Raw genomic sequence first — 22,306 nt, 5'->3', positions numbered from 1 at the left:
TACATAAGTTTATGTACTTTTTTAACCATACAAATTTTTGTGTTAATTTTATAGATGTTCTTTGGATTGTTTGTTTTTTAATTCTCTTTCTGTGCAGTTTCTTTGTTATAAATAAAAAATTGGAAATTGAAAGTTGCGATATACTAAGATAAGGCCGAAAATGTCAAGAACCAGACGATATACATCTAAGTATCGTTCTGTAGACTGTCACATCAATCATGAAAAAAGAACTTGAAGTTAAACATTTTCCATTCTAAAACTGCAACAGACACCTATAAATGTGTATAATCTTTGTTTACATGTCAAATAAAAAGCATCTCTGCCTGAGTTTTAACAGAAAAAATAAAATTAAATAAAATCACGCATGAGTAAACCCACCAGAACTCTACACTAGATTTTCCCCCCAATGTGGTTATGTCCTTTGTGCTCTGATGTAATTTCCAGCTGCTCAGAGGCCAACATTTTTCAAACAGCTTAACAGCGCCACCCCCTGTCCAATAATGGCCACCGCAGCAAAAACAGGAAAATTAATGACCATGGAAATGTGCTGACACCTTGTGGATTTGTATTTATATTACACTTACAAAGTCTACAAAACTCAAAAGAACTCTGAGAGAACTTTAGCCAACATCATTTAATAATAATAATGATTTTTGCAATACAAAAACACCTGTGCAAAAATATTCAGACAAATTACAAAGACAAGGCTTAACTTGGTCAATATGTGAGTAAACCTTGTTTGAGTATAAATCTGTGTTGGTTCTTGAAAGTAAATGACAAAAAAGTCAGGTTTATGATGGTCTTGCCAATGAAACAAAACAAAAATAGACTTGATAAAGATTCACAGTCTTGTGTACAAGTGGTTTTTGCACTCACACATCCGTTACGTGGTGGAAGTGAACAAAATCAGGTTTAGGTAGCTCCGTCTACTTTAGAAACAAAACAGAAATAGAAAGAAGACAGACTTCTTAGATAGAGATTAAATTGTACTTCAAAACATTGAAATGTTCTTAAAACTCCAAAATGTGGAAAAAGCTTTTCATGGACAGTTAACTCAGTTTTTCTTATCGAAATCCATAATGTAGAAATTGTTAAAGCAGTAGCCCTTTTTCACAGTAAGAGGACGCTGAATGGATCGAATAAACCTCAAAGTAAATACAGAATAATATTTATCATCTGCATTAATACAAATGTTATTTTGTTAGTAAAAATTCTGTGCTGCACTTAAAACTCTCAAACGCAGCTGACTGATAGTCTGACACACAATTGCGTGAGCACAGCTGAGAGTATCTGTCTGAACATACACATTTTGAGGATTGTCAAATACAAAAAAGGGGAAGACTTTTGATGGTAAAATCATTGATGAACTGCTTCTCAAGGTATCATAACCCTTAAAAAATACAACGAAGGCTTCATATTTAGTAATTAATTGACATCACCACCCAACAAAAAGAGAGGACAGAGTTCAGCATTTACACAACACGCACTTCTTCATTTTGGAAAAAAAAATATCAGAGAATCTAAGCCATTTTTCAATACATTGAAAATAAATATAGATGTGGAAAAATCTTGACACATTTGAAATGATTTGTTTTTCCACCACAGCGCTTCTTGGGTCACTTACTTTTTATCCTGCATGCTAAAACACTAAATGCTAGATCAACAGAATGTGGTGCATGAATGTAATCAATGAAAAAAAAATCTTTCAGAGACAGAAAACCCTTCTCAAACACACCATGACAACTAATAGTATCGTTTCTCGCACATAAATAGCAGACCCCAAAAAGTTACTTCGTGATGTTATCTGGCAGAGGCACTTTGTGTTTTACAATTCAACTTCCAACATTGCAATCCTGGATGACAATTCCTTTCTCAAAACATAAGAAATAATAGTAAAGAAGCACAAATGCAAGTCTGGAAAGCAATGATTTTTAAAAAAATTTTTAAATGAGGCATCAGAACATGTTCAGTCAAAAAATATCTAAATGTTTGTGTTGGATTTAGAGTTTAAAGGGATAATTTAGTTTTTAAAGTTAATTAAGGTGGTCAAGGAAATCTCAATTTTGATCAAACGTAAAACAAAATCTCATTTTAGCAGAAAAGTTAACAGAAAACATCCAACATGAGACGACTTTTCATAGGAGACTGAAGACAAACTCCTGTGAAAGTAGGGCATCGAGGAAAATGGCTCTAATCATGCCATTTTATCCCTTCTTTTAGTTCAATGGGAGATTTTGCAATGATTTCTAAAAATAAATCACCTCAGAAATATAGAAGAGTTAACCAGGAGTTAGCTATTAAAATAGCAATTGTAAATAGATCTTCTTTCTCTCTATTCTGTCCCAAACATTCTTTTAACTTAATTTGACTAAGGCTGATAAAGTGTTTTTATTTGGTGGAGAAAATAGCAACGTCATAAAAAAACCATGTCTTGGATTAGTGATCAGGTCCAAAGATTTTATAATTGAGTTTAGATTGTTGAAATTCACACCAGTATGGCTCCCATTTTGATTAGCTGGAAGTTTGACTCCTCCATGAGAGTTTCTTCCTAATTCTCCAAACTACAATGACTCTGACTACAATCAAATGACAAAAATGTCTTTTTTAAAAAAACAAACTATCTTCTTTAAACCTATTTCCAACAACAAAACTGATAGCTACGGAAAGGATATATGTCATCTGGATCCTGATGGAACACACTTCTCTGTTTTGAGCAACTCTGAGGTCAGTTTAACAGAGGGGAAGATGATTTTTACAAAGAGAAAGCGTCATTCATGTTGAAAATGCAAATAAACTAAAACAAATGCAAACATTCAGCTGTCATTTTCTAGGATATGTTATTAATTGGGATGCCCTCTCTTGTGATTTTAATGAATGGCCTTGACAATGAAGCACAAGCTCCGTCCCAGTCGATGCCGTCTAAATTTCACTGCAGAACTGCTGGCTCTCAGGAAGGCACATTACCAGACACGCTTGAGTCCTGAGTCCAAAGGGTGGAGTAGGAAACCAGCATGTTGATCTTCTCACTGAAAGCCAACAGTTGGTCTTGCTTGACTAAGCATTTTATTTCTTGGGTCGATGTGTGTATTCAGGAGCGTAGCTGCAAGGCACCCAAAGGAAGTCTTATGAATGTTTATGTCTCTGTATGAAACAGTCTATTAAGAGAGACAGACACTCACTGCCAGGGTCAAATAAAATCTGTTTTAACGGATGCAGGGCGGACTTGCTACGTTTTCATTTTTACCATCACACTGCTCGTCTTAAAAAGTTCTTTTGAATATATATTTGTATGTATTTTCATCATTCACACAACACTTTTATGTACTGTATTTACAGAGATTACCATAGTAACATTGTTAAGCCATGATAGTAAGTACACTTTAAACAGTAAGGAAAGTCAGACATCTGTTTGCAATACAGCAATGCAATGCAGTTGCAGCAAAGTTTTTTTGTTTCTGCACAAACAGCAGTGTGTACAAGTCTGCATCTGCCTGGTCTCACTTTGATCAAAGATGACCTGTGATTCCCGCTCCCTGGCTGAGAAGCAGAGCTTCTCACGTATGGGTCCTCGAGCAGGAAGAGAGTGAACATACCTTTGCCTGTTTACAGGTCTGCGGTGATGACCGAGTCATTGTACATCAGCACGTCAGAGTCCGGAGTGAGTAGAGCTGCAGTTTGCGAACCGTGGTCAATCTGCGTCACCCCTTTTTGGGAAACTTGTCCGTAAACCTGGCCCTGCCCTCCACCGTTTCCAGGCATGACGCAGTGAGAGAGCAGCGGCGTGTTGGCCTCGTGGTTGGAGCCCGTGGTGGAAGGCACCCCGCTGACGTGACCCGTGCTGGTGGAGCCGCTGGCACTGCTGGGCGAGCGGCTCTTAGGAGGCGGCAGGTGGTGCTGGATTACTCTAGTGGGCGGAGCCGGAGCTGCAAAGTGAGCTGGGAAGGCTGCGTACCCTGGTGGGATGGGGTATCCATTGACGGGGATGAAGCGCTGATGGGTTTGGGGCACGGCCATCGGCGTCCAGGCCGGAATTGGAGCCATCTGTCCCGGCGCAGGGATGGCCTGGGCAGGGTAGAGATACCCAGCGGCGGTGGCAAAACGGGGATTGCTGAGATTGCTGACGGGACTGGCACTGAGCGAGGTTGTCTGGGTGGTGGCGTTACCTCCTCCACCAGAGGGCGTGCTGGAGCTGGCATGGGAAGACAGCCCCTCCCATGCTCGCAGACGACTGTGGATGTCTTTGAAGCGCGGCCGCCGTGTGGGTCCTTCCTGCCAGCATTCCGTCATCAAGCCATAAAACCTGAATAATGGGAGAACCGGTCTTCTTTTAGATAAGCAAATGTGTTTATATTTATATCATGTGTACATATGAATTTACAAAAAAATATTTAATTGGTGGTTGAGCAATTGATGAACAAACAGAGGGATGGATACATCTGGGAATAAATTCTGTTAATCCAAAGTCTTTTCCATTCATACCCAGAATGAGTAAATTCTTTTCCAGACTACTCCAAACTATGCAAGAGCCAAATGAACAGTTAGAACTTCATAATCTCATCATAATAAATAGTGCAGCAACACACCTTGGTGGACAATCCTCAGGGCAGGGCAGCAGTTGCCTCTTTCTCACCATCTCCATCACTTCCTGGTTGGAGAAGCCGTAGTAGGGCTGCAGGCCGTAGCTGAAGAGCTCCCACAGCACCACCCCAAACGACCAGATGTCCGAGTCCGTGGTGAACTTCCCGTAGGCGATGGCTTCAGGGGGCATCCAGCGGATGGGCAGCAGAGTCTTAGGCCGGAGGCAGTAGTAGTCGGAGGAATAGATCTCTCTGGAGAGACCCAGGTCAGAAATCTTCACATGGAGCTGCTCACCGACTAAAATATTCCTGGCAGCCAGGTCTTTATGGATGTAGAAGTGACTGGCTAGATATTCCATCCCTGCAGAAACCTAAGTCAAGAAAAAATGTTGGTGGTTATCCATTTATGTGCCACATAGTTATTTTAAGTGCCTTTAACATGTGAAATGTGAAGGGAAGAAAAAACAAACTGTGGTAAAAGTTGAAATAACATTTTTAAATTCATATAGCAATGACATTCAAAAACAAGGGAAAGCTTTATCAAGCTTTTAATCGCCTGGATCTTGCTGTGTTTGCCATTATGTTTAAGAATGACTATAGGCATGCAATAATAAAAAAAACAAAAAAACAAACATGCGTATTTGAATGTGTCATTTAAATCCACCTGTATGGCCATATGCAGAAAGTCTCCATGATCCAGGCTGGATTTTACAGTGCCGTCCTCATCACTGCTGCAGCCGACATCAGAGTGCGGCGAACGCATGATCAGAAACTCGTGGAGGTCCCCTTGTGGCAGAAACTCAAACAGCATGCAGGCCGGCTGCTCTTGGGTAACCACACCGAGCAGACAGACCACGTTTGGGTGCTGAAGCTCTGTCAGCACGGTGGCCTCCTGCAACAGAAGACAGAGGAGTAATAAAATTGACTGAATTGGTTTTTTAAAATCTGTGTCAGGATATGTGTTCCTAATTTATAAACAGATATTAATAGAGGTATTGCAAAATAGATATGTAAGTAAAACTGAAACCAGGATAACATGTACGCAAAAGTGAAAAATCTCTGAGGACAGTTTTTCACCTGTTGGAAGTCTGTCCACTGCTGGGCGGTGGAAATATCTTTCAGAGTTTTAATGGCCACAAGCTGTGCCTGCTCCATGCCTGGCAGGTACAGATGACCCTTGTAGATCTTCCCCAACGTGCATTCCCCAAGCTCCTCCATGAAACGCACCGCTGACAGGGGAAGCTCTTTGGCTTTACTCTGTGAAGACAAGCGAGACTTAAAATCAACGAGTTGCAGAAAGATGGCAGAAAAACCAGGTCATTATTTTTGGCTTCTGACAGCCCAGTACACCAAAGCTGAAGGTGTAAAATTAAGAGGAGGAAAATAAATCTCCCAGAGAATTTATAATTGCTCAAGTCCATTACATCACCTCCCAATAATTCCTCTTACAGTTTTGTGAAAGCGGCAAGGGAAATTTTTGAAATCCAGCCACATTTCCTGTGATGAAAAATCTGATTTGGCTCTCAGCTTCAGCAACATTTGGGAAAAATTAACTCCCAAGTCAGTTTACTTAAAAAATCCACTACAGAATTAATAGAAAACACTGTTACGTTAATATTGCAGGAAGGCTTTGTGTGCCGCATTCTTATTTTAATACGCATTGCTATTGGCTTTTATAAGCACAAAACAAAAACACGGAAACAATGGCTAGAGTCTCATTTCCTTTTGGCAAAACATTTAATCAATCAATGTGCTGCTAAGAAAACAGTCATCATTATGCAGTTTGACCAAAGTCATGTCTATAACCAGAAGATTCATCTTGAATGGTCGATGAATAATGTCATAATTAAGTCATATTTGTGTCACAGGAATCACATAAATGAGATAAACTACAGTAACAGTTTGGAAAAATGTGGGACAACCTATAAAACTCAGCAATAGCAGGTTTATGATATTCTTATTTCTATATGTGTGTTAACATGGACATCAGTGAAATGCAGTGAGGGTAAATTGTGCGTGTGTGTGTAAGGTATGAGATGGAGCTCCTTTGGGGTGTATAAGGTTAGATCTGGAAAAAGATGAAAAGTGAGAGAAGGTTGGCAGAGATTTTCAGATTCCAGGAAACTCTAAGTTGAATAATGAAATTCCTCTGTTAGCGCGACACACACACTCAAACACCTACACACACACAGGACAGCATGAGCTCTGAGGGGGGTGGGATTATGTGCTGAATATTAGGAGAAAAGCAGATGTTTTCAGTTATGGGTTTGTTTCACCCCTTCTTTATTCCCACACCCAAAGCCCCAGATCCTCTTCACACCACCACAGGTTTGTGTGTGTGACTATGTGTGTGTGTAAAACATGTGTCTAAACGAATCATTAGAGGGTATGGCCCCTTCATGACCCTGAAAAAAAAAAACCTGATGGGCAGCAGAATTATTTTCAAATAATTACTTAAATAAAAGAGAAGTGGCTAAATTGGAAATAATACTTCAAGATTCTCATGCAAAAGCATTAATAACCCTTAAAAATGTCAACCTTTTCACAAACTACAGTGTAAATGTGAAGGGGAAAGAAAAAAATATTCACGATCTTCATATCTGTTAAGTAATAAAAATCTGAAATGCACCACAGTGTGGTATGCATTTGTTTTCAGCTCTCAATTACAACTGAAGGATTTTTGTGTTCATTTTTCTGGGTGTAGATCAAAAAGTTTAATTACACACTTATTGAACTTCTTGTGACTCTTTCAAATATGGATTTCTCCTTGCTAGCTTAGAGTGCAATTCTAATAACAGTTCAGTTGTCTGATTCATCCACCTGAGCTGTGGATTTCAGCAGCTACTCCAGAAAAAACCAGTTAACCACTGGTTCACACAATTATGCACTACTTTCTGGTGGTCTATCACATAAAATTCCAATAAAACATATTGGATTTAATCAATTGTTTTACAAGACACTGTATGAGGATATTTGCATTATTAAAAAACTTGCAGACCTCATACATTTCAAACTGGTAACTAAATGCTAAAGGCTACCTACACACTTGGAAAAAATGCAGAATATGAACTGGATAGGTTATGAAATGCAAACTTGTCACAAGTTTCCTTTGACTTGACTTTTACTGATACAAATTTGTATCCACACATACAAAGGAGTGTGTCCATTTTTTAGTAAGAGAAACATTTGTTCTTGCCAAAATCCCTTAAATAAACAAGCAACATTGTTTATTATACTAGGCTTATCTTAGTAATTTCATTTTCACAAATTACTATAGATCATCATATACTCTCCTCTTCAACTGGTGAAAAATGCTAAGAAAATGATAAACATACATGGAATGGCTGAGAATGGTGACCATCAAGGAAAGGTCCTGATGTGAACCACATAATTTTACTGCAAATCTGATGATCTGCATGACAAAGAGTCTCTGTGATGGAAGAAGAAGAGGAGGACGTCAGAAAAAGAACAAGAAGAAGATGGGATAAGTGAAAGCAGGAGTGTGAAGGGGAGCTGTGGAAAAACAGACAGTGGGAGAAAAATAAACAGAGGAAAGGAGCTGCAGCTGGACATTCCTGGACCTGCTGAGATCTGATGATAGAGATCTGAAGATTTGCCTCATGCAGGTCATTTCCACACACTGAACCTTGTAACCCCGGCATGCTGCGAGGAGTCCCAGCCAACACTCAGGGTGCTGCACCGGTGTTTTGACTTCTCCAGACTGCTCTTACAGACAAAGAGCAAAGGGGCTTTCTTTACGAGAAGTTGCAATTGGGTCCAAAAAATGTAGTACAGGTTAAAGTACTTTATTAAATTAACTTGTGTTACTCAGTCTGGAGTCTTATGATTTGTGTAAGATGTTAGATTTACCACAGCTTGCTGGAACAAGTTTTCTTTAAAACTAGGCTCATCAACCTTAACTGTTTAATTTGAAAACTTTTTCAAGTGAACTCGTCTTTTCACTTGAAATCTGGAAGACACTCCATCAAAGGTGTTCAGAGGTGCAAGTGTTTTTCTGAATGTAATGTCCTTTAAAATGTCATTTTTAGGCACAAATAATGTAAATACACTCCACCCACAGTAAAGGTTACACCTCAAACAGCACCGCAAAACAACAGGAAAATCTTACATCCAATCATGTTTGAATATAATTTCATTAGATGTTTTTTTTTTTTTTTTTTTTTTTTTTTTTTTACCAACTCCAAATAAATTCTAGCAGAGAAAGAACATTTACTCAAACACCATGTCGTGTGTAGGTATGTGTAATACCTTTGGTTTGTAGGCAGTTGTGAGCATTGACATCTCAACGTTTTGACCTCGGACTGGTTTCGGTGGACGAGCAGCGGGGGGCCTGGAAGACTTCTGGTTGTTGCGGCACACGCAGATGAAGAAGAAAAGCAAAACTATGGCTAACGGGATCGACACACTGGGAACTAAAATCTTCAGGATGTTTATGCTGCCACCTGACTTGTCTTCATGGTCTGAAAAAGAACAAAAAAAAGTGTTTATGGCATAACTATGCTCAATGCCAAAGTTTTTTATAATGGTAATTCTGTTTATCTTTTCTTTTAGAAGTACACCCAGTACTTCTAGAACAGTTGGTGAAGCTATTGTTGTCATAAACTTTGCAAACACCGCACATTTTCACATTTTTCCAGAGCATCTGCTGCGTGTCTTTTTAATAAATCATTTGAAGGAACCGTTGCTGTTATTAACCATGTACTTTATTTATTTTTCTTTCCATAAATACTTGCTTATTGCTCCGATGTTTAACCATTCTCATGTATCTGTCGGCAGAGCCACTGATATATCAGTTGATGTCATTATTCTTGTTTATGTCCTTGATCTTGAAAGAATCCCTCTCCCATTACTGCTGTTTTCTTGCTTTCTCTTTTTTCTATAGAAAGTATCCATTGCTCATCACCTCGATTTTCAAATAAGTCTGTTCCTTGGACAAACCCATTGATGAAGTTATAGTTTACATTATCCTTGCATAGACAGTTAGTTGATTGTTTTCCTTTCCCAAAACAACCCCTGGCTCAGTTCTTTTGTGTTTTCTATATCTTTCTTGAATGAAGACATTGATAAAGCACTTACTGGAAATCACTCCATGTTATTTCTTAATATTGTTTGTCATAGGAAGTAACCGTAACATAGTGCTTATGTGTTTAGTTGTATGTCTTGTCTGGAAGAAGCTAATGAATCTACTAATGGAATTTTTGTTTATTGCTTTATTTTTATATCCCACATAAAGTACTTATGTACTAGACATTTGTTAATGCTTCATAAAATCAACTAAATGTCATAAAATCTAATTGTGTTTATATTATTAACCAAAATCAATGTGAGAAACATTTCAAACATTTATATCTACTGATCTATTGTCTTTATTCATTTATCCTTGCGTGGTTTTATCTCCAGCATTCTCTGGGAACCTGGACAGGCTCACCAGTCAAACTCAGGAAGAATTAATACCTTTTAACCTGACTATGATTTCATACCTTTTCAAAGTTTTCGAGAAACCCTGAGTTCACTTGAAAAATGTTTATGGAGTATGTAATTCTACAAATAAGCAAATATATTACAGCCATAAAGATAGGGCATATTTCAGAGATGTCGAAGAAGACAAAAAGGAAATGAGGAATTTGTTTATTTTAAGAAATTAAAATGTTCTCTGTGAAACTGGTTTGAAAAAGCGTTTTTTTTCCCCCTTTACTTTAGAAAATGTGCTAAATTGCACTGTAGTTGCTTTTTTTGGCTTTAAATAAGTATGTATTTCATACAGTGTGTCATCCTGGAGAGTGATCCATCGCTTCCACCTTTCTCCTTCCAAGTATGACTTCTATCTCTACTTAAACTCTTCCAGGTTCACAGTAAATAAAATGCTGCTTAAATAGAGCCAAGGATTAGTAAACTCCAACAGCGAGAAGCAATCCGACTTTTGAAGCAAAAAGTGCCCCATGCACAACAAAACAAACAGTGTGAAGAAGCAACATAAAAGCTGAATGATATACAACAACTATACAGTATATGTGCTTTCATGTTCCAGTTCCTCACCACAGATAGGAATGTCACAGAGCTCCATGCGGACACCTTCATCCAGCGTGAAGCACCAGGGGGCTTCATGGGTTTCCCCCGGGTTGCGGCAGTACGAGTGGCCCCCGTTCAGCTCTGTGTAACGGACAGCCAGGAAGGTGTGGCTGTGAGGATACTGCGAGTTCCATGGCTGACACTGACGCCCCGATTTGGTCACGCTCACTGTCCCTCTGTAATCTGCCCCTGTGTTGTTGTAACACTTGTGACCTGGAAAACATAAAGGTGAGGTAATTACTCCCTGTCCCAATAACTGTTCATTTTACAAATAAGTAGTTTAAGTAACATCCCTATTTAGAGCCAAGCATTTTTAAAAAAAATGCAAATGAAAGAAAGTCTTTTTTAATGGAAAACTAAATCTGACAAAAAGTCTCTATTTTGGAGACAATATTGTACAATACTGGGAAATTTGTGTGTAAATAATTACTAAATTACAGAGGTGGGTTCACTCACGTTAATCCACTAATTATAGAGCTAATCTTTTCATTTAGCTAACATCACAACATTTAGCACATTTAGCATCTTCTACATTACATTTTCTGGATAAACCACAAAATGCTAATTTACTTGGTTGTTTCGTAAACTTTAATTTAAATTCAGTTCAACATCTGTGTTTAAGTTTTGATTGTCCACTTAAGAATTCTTCAAGTAATAAGACGTTCATGTTCATATTTTGAAGGGGCCGTAAACTGAACAACCGTTTGTTTCCTTTATTAAAGATCTCTTTCGTTTTTCCCTCTAAAATACTGTTTCAAATAAGAAAAATACAGAAACAGACAGTAGACAACAAGCTAAAGCAACATCTAAGGGTATTGTAGAACAGTATGGAACTTAAATTAAATGATATTGAACTTAAATTGGTGCTTGAGTGCAGTCTTTCAAGCTAAGATCCAAATTTAACTGAATTTAGCGCATTAGTTTCTGTTTAATACCATTCAGACGTAGAACTCCATCATTAGCAGAATTAATGTTTATGATTAGTGCTTTAGGATTAGTGCAACTAACGTTTTAATTAGTGGTGCTCACCACTATATAAGTACAGTGGTGGACACTGGCAATATTTATAACCAGTTAAAAAGTTTTGCACTTGGGATTGAATAACAAAGAATGTGACAGATGCACTGATTTCTGAAGTCCAACAATGAAACAAACCAATAGAGTGGTCTTACTCTTGTTAATGGGTTCAGCCATGGGAATCCCAATTCTTAAACAGTTGGCTGCCTTTGGGCTGTCGAAAGCAGCTAGCTCGTCACAATTCGGCAGTTTTAGGCTTTTCAGTATGATAGGGTTGGAGCGGGCGATGATGTACTCCGTCTTGCATAAATCGTTCTCCAGGATCTCACATTCGTCCTTACAAAGGTCCCGAGGTTTGTCAATGCCTGAGGTGCGGTCGCATGTTGGGAAGGCAAAGTGGCAAAGGGAGGGGATGGCAAACTGGGAGCAACGATCGGACAAGTGATTGGAAGTTCCAATCATGGTGAAGGCAGCTGGAAACAAGAAAGGAAAAAGTTTTAAATATTAGTATGAAAAAAAAAGAAAATTAAATCTATTCTTAAAAAGAAGTACGGTAGCCCAAAGTTTACAACAGCGCTCCTTATGGAAACCATCCCACCCTTTTACTGGCTTCTTCTGCTGTCTATAATACAATAATTCAGAGAAAAAAACTGATGACCACAGATGCATTTTTTTCAATGTGTAACTCATGGCTCTGCAGTTATTACAAGCATATGGTTTTTCTGTCATTGCCATGACAAGTGCAATTGCTTTGTCTTGAGTAGAGAAGACGACAAGAGAATAAAAAGTTGATAAGTGAAGTTGGTCATAATCCAAGTGTTCCTGCTGCACATGCTGTTTGAATAAAAGTGCTTATAAAGACTAATAAAGGTGACATTTACTCCATAATTCTGAATATGCATTCCAACACTGGAACATATATGATTTACAGCTCTGTCAGCTTGTTATAATACAGTGGCTACATAAATCCGCTGCATCACACATCCTTGATGTTCCGGATTAAAGTCTGGGTTCAGATGACGGTTTGTCCCTCTGTTCAGAGGGTGAAGCTGACAGCTGTATGAATGTCATCAATAACATTCAAACTCAACTTCCTTCGGAGGACATGTTGCACGCAAAACAAAAGAACCAAAGCGGAAACACATACATTTATAACACTTTGGCTCTTTGGGCCATGTGTGCTCCATAAACAGAGAAGACAAAGCTGAACTCTCACTGAACTCTGAAGGCCTGCCGGCTTTTCCAGACTCAACGAACATGATTAAAAACATTGTTTGCAGAAAGTTCTAGTGATATGCAGAGAAGCCACTTAAATTGTTTGTTTAAGACACAAAATAACATGTATAAATATGTTATACATGCCATCAAATATAAAGATGGCCAGGATTACTCAACATTAAGTCAAAGAAACTTTCTCAATGGAGTTATTCTAAATTTTAAGAGGGATTTACAATAAAAAGTATATACTTTCACATCATAAGGAATTCTTTAAGTTATCTTGTAGCAATGAATGCTGGGAGTTCTTTCATACTCTTGCAGCTTTCTGTAGCAGCTACCTAACCAACAGAGTCCTATGTGTAGAAAACAAGCTGAAAAATTGGCTGGGAATTGGATCATCATGGCCAATTCTCACAAAGTAAATTGCTCATAAAACATTAATGTAGGACAACTGCAAATAAAAAGTGGGGTCCATGTACTAGCCAGCATGAACTGATGTCATTAGTGTATATTTGAGACACATGGGGACCCAGTAGGTTTTACCAAAATGGTTTGCTTTTAGTCAACCCTATCAGGTTCTATGCTAATACCCACGGTGTCACTTAGCCTGAGCAAAACCAACATGGGGTCCTAATATATATATGGGCTAAGTAGATATGCTAACAAAATAATACATTTTTTATTTTTTATTTTATTTTATTCTTTTCTTAATAATACGCAGAGCATTTCTATTAGCGTTTCTATTTGTTCAAAAATAATAATAATGCTTATCGATTACAAACAGTCCCAAAAACTTTATACTTGAAATTCTTTTTTCCAATAATTACCAGCTAAACAGCCCACACTGTTGGCATCTGGCTGACAGTTGATAGTGCAGAGCAATCCTCTTCGAAGCTGTTGTATTTGGAAGTGTTTGTGTTTCTAATGAAGCTCTTCACAGCTGAAACCCAGAAGTCTGTCCATTCTCTGTCCATTTCAGTATTTCATAATCAATTTGTGCTAAAAACACTGGGGTGGATTTGTTTAGCTGACATATTGCTAATATACCAGATGTGCATTTTTGTTTAAACTCTTAATCTAGACACATCACCATTGGAAAATGCACAATGTGTCAGTTTGTCCATAATATAAGTCATAGAAATAATGTTCTATGACTATATGAAGAAACAGGAATCATATTTCTAGTCCTTTATATTAAAATTTTCAAAGTAGAACAATTATAACTCAACAGGGAAGGGCCACTTTAATAAAAGAAGAAAATGTGGAAAATCAGGTGTGACTCAGTGGCTTAGATAAACACAACCAGCTGGATGAGACCAGGCAAAACTACGGCTTACCTGCCTCTGCTCCAGTCAGTGGCACAGAGAACATGACTGTTCTGAGCAGAGGCTAGACAACAAAGTCTAGTCTATGTGTAGACTAGTCCTATGAGTTCTGGCCTCTAGACTCTGTCTAGAACGCTGATTTTCCAGCCATAAGCTGGCCCTTTTATTGAACCTGTACTCCTCGCTCTGATGTTCCTAGAGAGGAATCAACTGACTCACGTCTCCTTACTCAAAAGCGAACACAAAGCTTTTTATATTTCTGTCAAAGCAACTTTTACAGAAAGTGAAATATATTTTCTTGAAGTTGTAGTTTAGAAAATGCATGTGTAAATATGCTGTATTTGTCCATGTCATCTTTTTAAATATCAATGAGTCTTTCCTGGTTGAATAAAGTAATACTAATACTAACAAATGATAAGTTAAATATACTTGCAATTAATTCAGTCAAAGCAAATATGCAAACAAAACTGAATAAATCAAAACAATTCAATGCACTAAAACTGCAGCACAAGTGCATTTTTCCCACCTGTGATTTGAGTCTCAATCTCCCCCTGCATCTGCAGGGAATCAACATAGATGGTGCGGTTTCCGATGAAACGAGCACAGGCTATGCCTCTGTATGGCTGGCAGAATCCATCTTCATTCAGATCCACCCTGACAGCAAAACAAAGAAGAGAGGAGGATCACTTTTAAAGTCATCTGTAGTCTATTACCACATCTTTCTGGGCCACTTTAACAAACAGCAGAAGCAGATGGAAGCAGGAAGAAAAACAGCCTGTTGAAACCACAAGGCTGCAGTGCACAGCATCAACTCTAGAGGTCAGTCCATGGTTGACTTTTAGACCAAACCACACAGTTAGAAGAGAGGCTGGTTCTGGTTGCTGCCTTTGCCTGGCCAACGATAAGTCATAGTCCTGTCAAAGGCTGAGATTTAAAACACTCATGCATGCAAATCACAGTTCACAGCACATATGTAAAGCACATTAGGAATTAATATTTGGCTGATGTCTGAGAAATGTCACTTCAGGGCATAATTTAAAAGATGTGGAGAAAGAGCAATCATGGTTTCACAAGTATTCAAATCCAGCCTCATTTCAGGATTTTTCTTTGCGCATTACACCAACTTTTTATTTCTTTTAAACTCACTCCCCACCACCTTCATCTTGCTCAAAGTGGCCTGATCTCTCACCTCTCCTGTTCTATATATACATCCGTGCACACTCCAACCGCATGCATCCTAGCAAGCTACTCGCTCAGTGTGAGATCACTTAGTCATGAGCTTTAAGTCATGCCATATGGGGACTTTAATTCCAGGCAAAGCCACATTAAATAGTACAGGGGAGGACATGATGCCACTGGGCATAGAGATGCATTTCTGGGGGAACGTAAAGTACATCCTCATGCTCTATAACTAGAATAACCAGTGGAATAATCCTGCTGAAATGAATAATACTGTAAAGACTAGCAAAAAGCAGTTAATGGTAAACATTTTCAATAATTCAACTCAAAAATGATTTATTTCACATCTATATACACATCTCACTATGGACACATCCTAATCAGCACACTCAGTACAATACTAACGAAACATTGCACAAAAATAAAAATTCCAAATTACAATCTGGCAGTTTCAGTCACTTTTTACCCCAAAACAAAAAAGAAAAAAAACAAAAAAAAAAACAATCCCCCAACCGCCACCCCCCATTTTTAATAAAAAACAAAAATCATGGTTGAAGAAAAAAATATTTAGCAATATAAATCTGTCAGTGTTAATAAAGTTGGGTTTAGTTGTAATTGAATACAGTGTTTTGTGAAAACTTTCTTAAATCTTTTGTGGCTCACAGTTTCTTCTTTAGAGTATCAATGACACAATCAGAAATCTTCTGTCTGATTGTGGAGGCCAGAAATGGCAACTACATTAATTCAATTTCCATTTTGACTGGATTTATATAAAATTCAGATAATTGGAGAAATTTATTTTGATATCTTCATGAACTGTAATCACCTAAATTAACAGAAATTTTTGCTTGAAACATCATGGTGGATGTGATGAATCTGTAATGAATTACTGAAATACATTAATTTTGTGATGATGTTTAACTTCCTGAGATGCACCTGTTCCTGCATTATGAGACTCTTTATGATAAAACTCAGAGTATCAAAGTAGAAGCTGTTGATTAATAAATTTATAGACAGAAAATGGGAACTTTGCAGTTTTGATGAATAAACAAATAGATGAAACAAAATAAATCATATTTTTCAAGGTTTGATCTGCTAATCAGATCAAACCTGATTGGCAGATCAAACCTGCCAATTTGAAGAAAAATTGGAAAATTCTGATTACTGGTAAGTTGGTGCATTTCACTACTATTGAATCCACAAAGATCAAAGCTGCATCAAAACTGCAACTTAATGTACACACAAGTTCAGATGGGTATCCATATGAGCTAAATCACACAAACTATTCTAATGACATCAAAAGGGTGTGCAAGTTTGGTGTGAATCAAGGGTCAATAGGTTTCCTTTCTCTGAGGAGTGTTAAGTGACTGAGAGGCCAAGGTCAGAAAACCTTCACCCCTCACTGTGCTCATCTTAATGGACTTTCCAGACACAGATGAACACAATAAATATAAAAGCGCCGGTCTGCGTACTGTTGGTTAACAATATCACATTTTAAGGTGGTTTTAGCAGATTATATCCTTAGAATATGAAATTTCCTACTAAAATATTGACATAACAGTAAAATGTGTGTTGTGGTCTGCTTGCAGAAGTTTTTGTAGGTCTTTAAAAAGCCACAAAAAAAAAAAAAATCTTCTCTGTAGTAAAAAAAATATACCCCAAAAAAAACAGTGCAATAAATCTACAGAGTGAGATTTAGGCGTTTAATAAAATCAGGAGTTTCAGTAAACGAGATGAGCCACAATTAAAAGGATGTGAGTACAAGAAAACACACGTGTGCATACATGCACAAAAATGGAGAGTCCAGGCAGCAGAGAGGTCTGTGCGTCACCGAGAATGTAGGACACACACATTTATGCAAGCAGAAAGCCACATACAGACGAGAAAATGACAAGGGAGAGCAGACGATCCACCACAATTCAGTAAGGTCCCTGCAATGAAATTATAACTTTGCTTGGTCTGAACATCCTTTAACCGAGGCCGGCCTGCATAAGTCACCAACACTGCCCTGTTGGACTGCATTTCCTTTCTAAATCAACTTAGATTTATAATGGCCTTCATAAAAAATTGAATTTTAGCATAAAAATGTAATGTGTCAAAAAAAAAAAAAAAAAAAAAAAACAATTCATTGCGAAAAAATCTGAGGGTTTTGGAAAGCAAGTGTTCTTATTCTTACATTATTTTATTGTTTGTGAATGAGCAATCCCAAAGAAGGAAAGCCAACTGCGGTTTTTATTTGGGTAAACAGTGGATAGTTGTTTGGGGCTTTTATTTTACACACCAACGCAACAGGCCCTCCGTAGAAATGTTTTATAACCGTCAATTATAAGGAAAGCTTTTTCCTCCTAGACTTGATTTACAGTGTAAATATAAAAAGAAAGACAAGACTTTTTGTTGAAGAAGTGTAAACCAGGAGACTGCATTCAAACATTTTTTCCAGTCATTTTATTTGTTCAGGTATGTGAGTAGTTGCTCTTTTTTTAGCTACAGAAAGTTGGAACAGTGTGATTTGACTGTACACATATTTCCATTCAGACAATATAGGGCCAGTCTTTTTGTTTTTCATTTGTGTTTCCATAAACAACCTGTGCCTCACTATTGTGAAAATGATAAAACAATCACACATTCATCTCCATCCAAAACACCACGTGGTGAAAAAGCATGTTGTAAGAACTTCTTTCTTCAAGAGAGAGAGGAGAACAGGTCAGAGTTAAAGGGAGGATAGAGCTATAACGAGACAATATAGATAAGCCTTCAAGAGGCTTCACAAGACTTGAGACGGGGTGAAAGTTCAACTTCCAGCATCATGACCTCAGAGTGGTTTAGTTTAAGAACATTTAGACAATAGGAAATCCCAATGCCCAAACCTAAATCTAATTGGGAACTGGTGATAAAAATGTTTAAATCTAAGCTGAAAGATTTTTAACGTGTTTGTAAAGAGGAAAGGATTCAAATTTCCAAATGTGCAAAACTGTACAAGACTGACCTAAAAGGTACAAATTCAATACAAATTTGTGCCACAAGCTTTGGATTTAATTTGTGAAAACATCTGAATGCCTTAAAACTACACACTACTTTATGTTGGTCTTCCATCTCTAAAATTACAATCATGTTTATGTATGTCAAAATGTATAAAAAATTTGGCCTTAAAAATACTTTTATAATGCAATGTAAAAATAATATGACACATAGGTCCATTTCTCAGCCACTCTTAAAAACAGAGAAAAAACACTTCGGATCTTCAGAAGTCAGCAAATGGCAACAGAAGCACCATTTTGCCAAAATCTCTCCAATAGCAACTGTCATAGCAATAATACAATCTAATTATAACCGAGACTGTGGCAATAAACCACATTTATTTTGGCACTATGAGCAGTGAGCCTCAACTTGTACATGTTTAGAGCAAATATATTCAATTTAGTCAGTTTTTCTGGTTTTCATAACTAAACTTACATAGGCTGTTTACTGTATATAACATAGAGAAAAACTGAGAGAAAAACTAAAATAATTAGGTGTGAAATGTGCAAATATATAAATCCCCAAAAGTATGTTTCATGAAAACTTCACAGACATGACTTTTATTCACTTCCAGATTCTAGTAGAGTACATTGAGGAGATTATTTCAGGTCTTTTGACCTTCACTTTCCTTACTGTATGAGAAGAAAAGTATGAATAAAATAAAAGGAAGCTTTGATCTCTGAGGGTTCGGTTAACAGCTGATGACAGATGTAACATCGGAGGCAAAGGGAGTTACTGCTGCGAAGGTAAACGGATGAGTTGACTCCACTGTTACTCATCTTCAAGGAGAAGTTGAACTCAACATCAAAGCTCAAACAACCAGAATCTTTTAAGGCTTATAATCGATCAAGATGTCAAGGCGCTCTCCACAGGAATAACCAGTACTATAATGGCACATGTCTCCAGCTGCTGCAGTTTTTCAACAAGACAGAGGCTAATGCTGGATGGATATAGTTTTCATGTGGTTTCTCCAAAATTTTCCAACCGAACCGAAGACTGTTCTGCATCTCTGATGGTGGATGTAACTGTGTTTAAATCTCCCACTTGATCTCATTAAATAAATACCTCAAAGTGCCCGAAGCCTCCACTGTTTATTTTCAGAACCTAGGTTTTGATTACAGAAATCTTAAGGACATCCACTTTCGCTGCCCGGGAACATTTAAGCTGAGATAACAGGTTTGATTTGAGTCTTGGGATTTAAGGACGTGAAACTCAAAGCTTGCTGTCAGAAAGAATGCAGAAGGAACAGGATTTGAAAGGATAAGGAAGGTGAATGGGCGGATCCCGGTGACATTTTAGATGTCAGGGTTTCATTTCCATGGGCTGCTGTGGGTGCTGAGTGAAAAGGAGATGAGCTGCCAGCAGCAGGAGCTCACAGCCCTCATTGGAGTCCAAACCTCAACATGTGCTACAGGACTCTCGGGCTCTGCATGATTTCTTTAAGTGAGCTTGACCGATAAATTTGATTTCTTTTACACCCATAAAGTGTGTCAACATGTGAAAGAAGGTAGACTTTTCTCTTTCAAAAGGTAAAAAGTTCCTACTAACTTTTTATGTTCAAATTTGAAACTTTTCCAGTGTCAAATCATCAGAGTATAGAATGAGTTGATTGACAGAAGTATGAATGGATTAAATGACTGGAGCGTTGCCTCTATTATAATTTTTTATTTATTTTTTTGCTGGAATCTCTTTTTTGCGCTCAGCAGATTATAACAAGACAAAGGAAGATAAAAAAATAAATAAAAAATTAGATGTTGTCACTGCTTATGCCATTGTTTGTGTCTGGTTTCATCTGTTCCAAAATTATAATGCATGTTTCACATCAATTACATAAAAGTTGAATGAAATACAATGTGTCAGTTTATATAGGAGACACCTTGAAAACTATTGGATATGTATCCCATTTAGTACCTCATATGGAAGTGGCAAAAATCTTTTCTTAGAGGGGGAGACAAAAATCTGAGTTCAGACTTGTATAAAATAATCAAATATGGGTAGGGAAAGTTGCCTGGTGTGTGAATGTAGCCAAAGCAAGACGAAGTCAGAAGGTGCTAGAGGATGTTGGATGGATGGAGTGACTGTTGGACAGACAGACATAGATAGAAAGATGGGCTGCCAAATGGACAAATGGATGGGTAGAATCTTAGACAATCAGACAGGGAATCAAAAGATGAAAAGCTAATATTTTTCAATAATAAGCTAAATACTCCACTTTTCTAGACTGTGTAGAAACCTTGAAAGTGTGTCTCTCCCACTCTCCATGATATCGTGCAAAACATCCATCTGACCCTAACTAAGTGATTTGGCGATATTCACGCTGCTGTTTTAGGATTCGGTTACATTTTGAAGATTACCAAGAGATTTCTTGGAAAATAAAAAAAAGAAACAAAGCTCACATTTGAAATAATCATCTCAGGTTATTAAAAAACTGCAGGCAAATTATAGTTTCAGAATGAACCAGACTAAACACAGACAAGATGGACACCAGTGATGGATTGTTACTTATATCCAGCTATGTATGCATTCTTAGCAAAGGTTTTGTGGTGTTAATCAATCACTGAGATTCTTCTTTATTTGCAATTAGATGTGGTTAAAATGAAGCTTTTGCATCAAAGAAAAAGTGTTCAAGAATAAATCAAACACACTTGCCCTGTAGATGGCATTTAACTTGATTAAAATAATAGATGAAATAATTCTTCAAAATATTTCTGTTATTAAAATACTCAGTGTCTATCAAAGGAAGCCTAAGAAAGTCCGAACAAGGCAGATTATGAGCTGCAAACTGTAAGTTGTTAAAAGTTGGACACACACATTCTCAAAGCTTTCTAGGCATGAACTGTATCTGCACTATGAGAACTGACAGCGTGGTTCCACCGCGCAAAGATCTCTCACTGACCGGGAGCCAAAATGGCCACCAGGGGCTGAGGTTGACTGGGATCTCTGGTTGCCAGTGGCCCATGACCGCACTGGGAATAAAGAACCAGTGAGGGCAACTGAGGAGCTGGCGTCAGGATACAATGGAGAAAGAGAAGGCGCTTCGGGTCCTCATGTTACTGCTGCTCAGTGATGGCAACAATGGATGCTTCTGTCAAGGAGAAGGAGTTTCAGGGTGAACTAAGAAAGCAGGGAAGCCAAGGAGAGTCATACGGGATGGAGGTGATGTGTTCTGCTCTCATTTCAAAGAAGAAAAAGAAAAAACAGATCAAGCCTGACGGAAAGTTCTTTATGTAATTGCTCTGAAATTCCAGTTTTTCTTGGATTACAATATGAATGTTCAGTTTGACTTATGTTTCTGTCAGAACTACTGCACAGCTGCCAATTCTTCCAAAGAATTGAGATGAAGGAATCCTCTGGAAAACTTAAGACAATACCAAAAAACATTCAGAAAACAGCTGGAAAAAAAAGTCATAAAAGTGGACCTCACATTGTCTCAGTGCTGAGTTAACAGTTGCATTATGTTCTTTTTTTGTTCCTATTACTTAGTTCAAACTGGCACCAGATAGATGCATTTCAACAATTATACCAAAGTGACTCAAATTTATTTGATGTGTTGGAATTTGTTTCAGGAGAAGAACTTTGCCCACACAGGCAGGAAGTCATAACCGAGCATGAAGTTAAAAGCTTTTAATAAAAGGCTGGCTGCATACTTTGTAATTCAGCACACAGGAAAAGATTTGAACATCAATCCCGTCACTCCTCACAAAAACCCTGACCTGGTGACATCACTTCCCCAGGGGACTGCAGGAAACCAGAGGTGAGCCAGTGAGTAAGCACAGCTTAGGGTTTGGAGGAGAGGAAGGGGAGCAGATCAGCCTGTCAATTAAGACAGGAGGTGGCATGTGCTGCCAAAAAAACAACATTCTGTGATTTCTAGCTGAATGC

The 22,306-nt window shown here is 37.9% G+C and overlaps 1 protein-coding gene across 1 annotated transcript in view; it reads right to left on the bottom strand.

The window, feature by feature from the left end:
* Positions 1–628: 628 nt before the first annotated feature.
* Positions 629–22,306, bottom strand: part of ror1 (receptor tyrosine kinase-like orphan receptor 1) — a 143,376-nt gene continuing 121,698 nt past the window's right edge. The window contains exons 5-12 of the mRNA XM_055048712.1: positions 14,754–14,881; positions 11,840–12,157; positions 10,635–10,880; positions 8,847–9,058; positions 5,655–5,834; positions 5,242–5,469; positions 4,584–4,948; positions 629–4,300 (exon numbers count right to left, since the gene is read on the bottom strand). Of these exons, the coding sequence (XP_054904687.1) occupies positions 3,604–4,300; positions 4,584–4,948; positions 5,242–5,469; positions 5,655–5,834; positions 8,847–9,058; positions 10,635–10,880; positions 11,840–12,157; positions 14,754–14,881 (2,374 nt within the window). The 3' untranslated portion in view covers positions 629–3,603. The remainder of the gene's footprint in view (positions 4,301–4,583; positions 4,949–5,241; positions 5,470–5,654; positions 5,835–8,846; positions 9,059–10,634; positions 10,881–11,839; positions 12,158–14,753; positions 14,882–22,306) is intronic.

The sequence above is a fragment of the Poeciliopsis prolifica genome, unplaced genomic scaffold, assembly GCF_027474105.1.
Source record: "Poeciliopsis prolifica strain line A6 unplaced genomic scaffold, Auburn_PproV2 SCAFFOLD002, whole genome shotgun sequence".
In the NCBI taxonomy this organism is placed as follows: Eukaryota; Metazoa; Chordata; class Actinopteri; order Cyprinodontiformes; family Poeciliidae; genus Poeciliopsis; species Poeciliopsis prolifica.
This window is presented reverse-complemented; position numbering and strand designations above follow the sequence as displayed.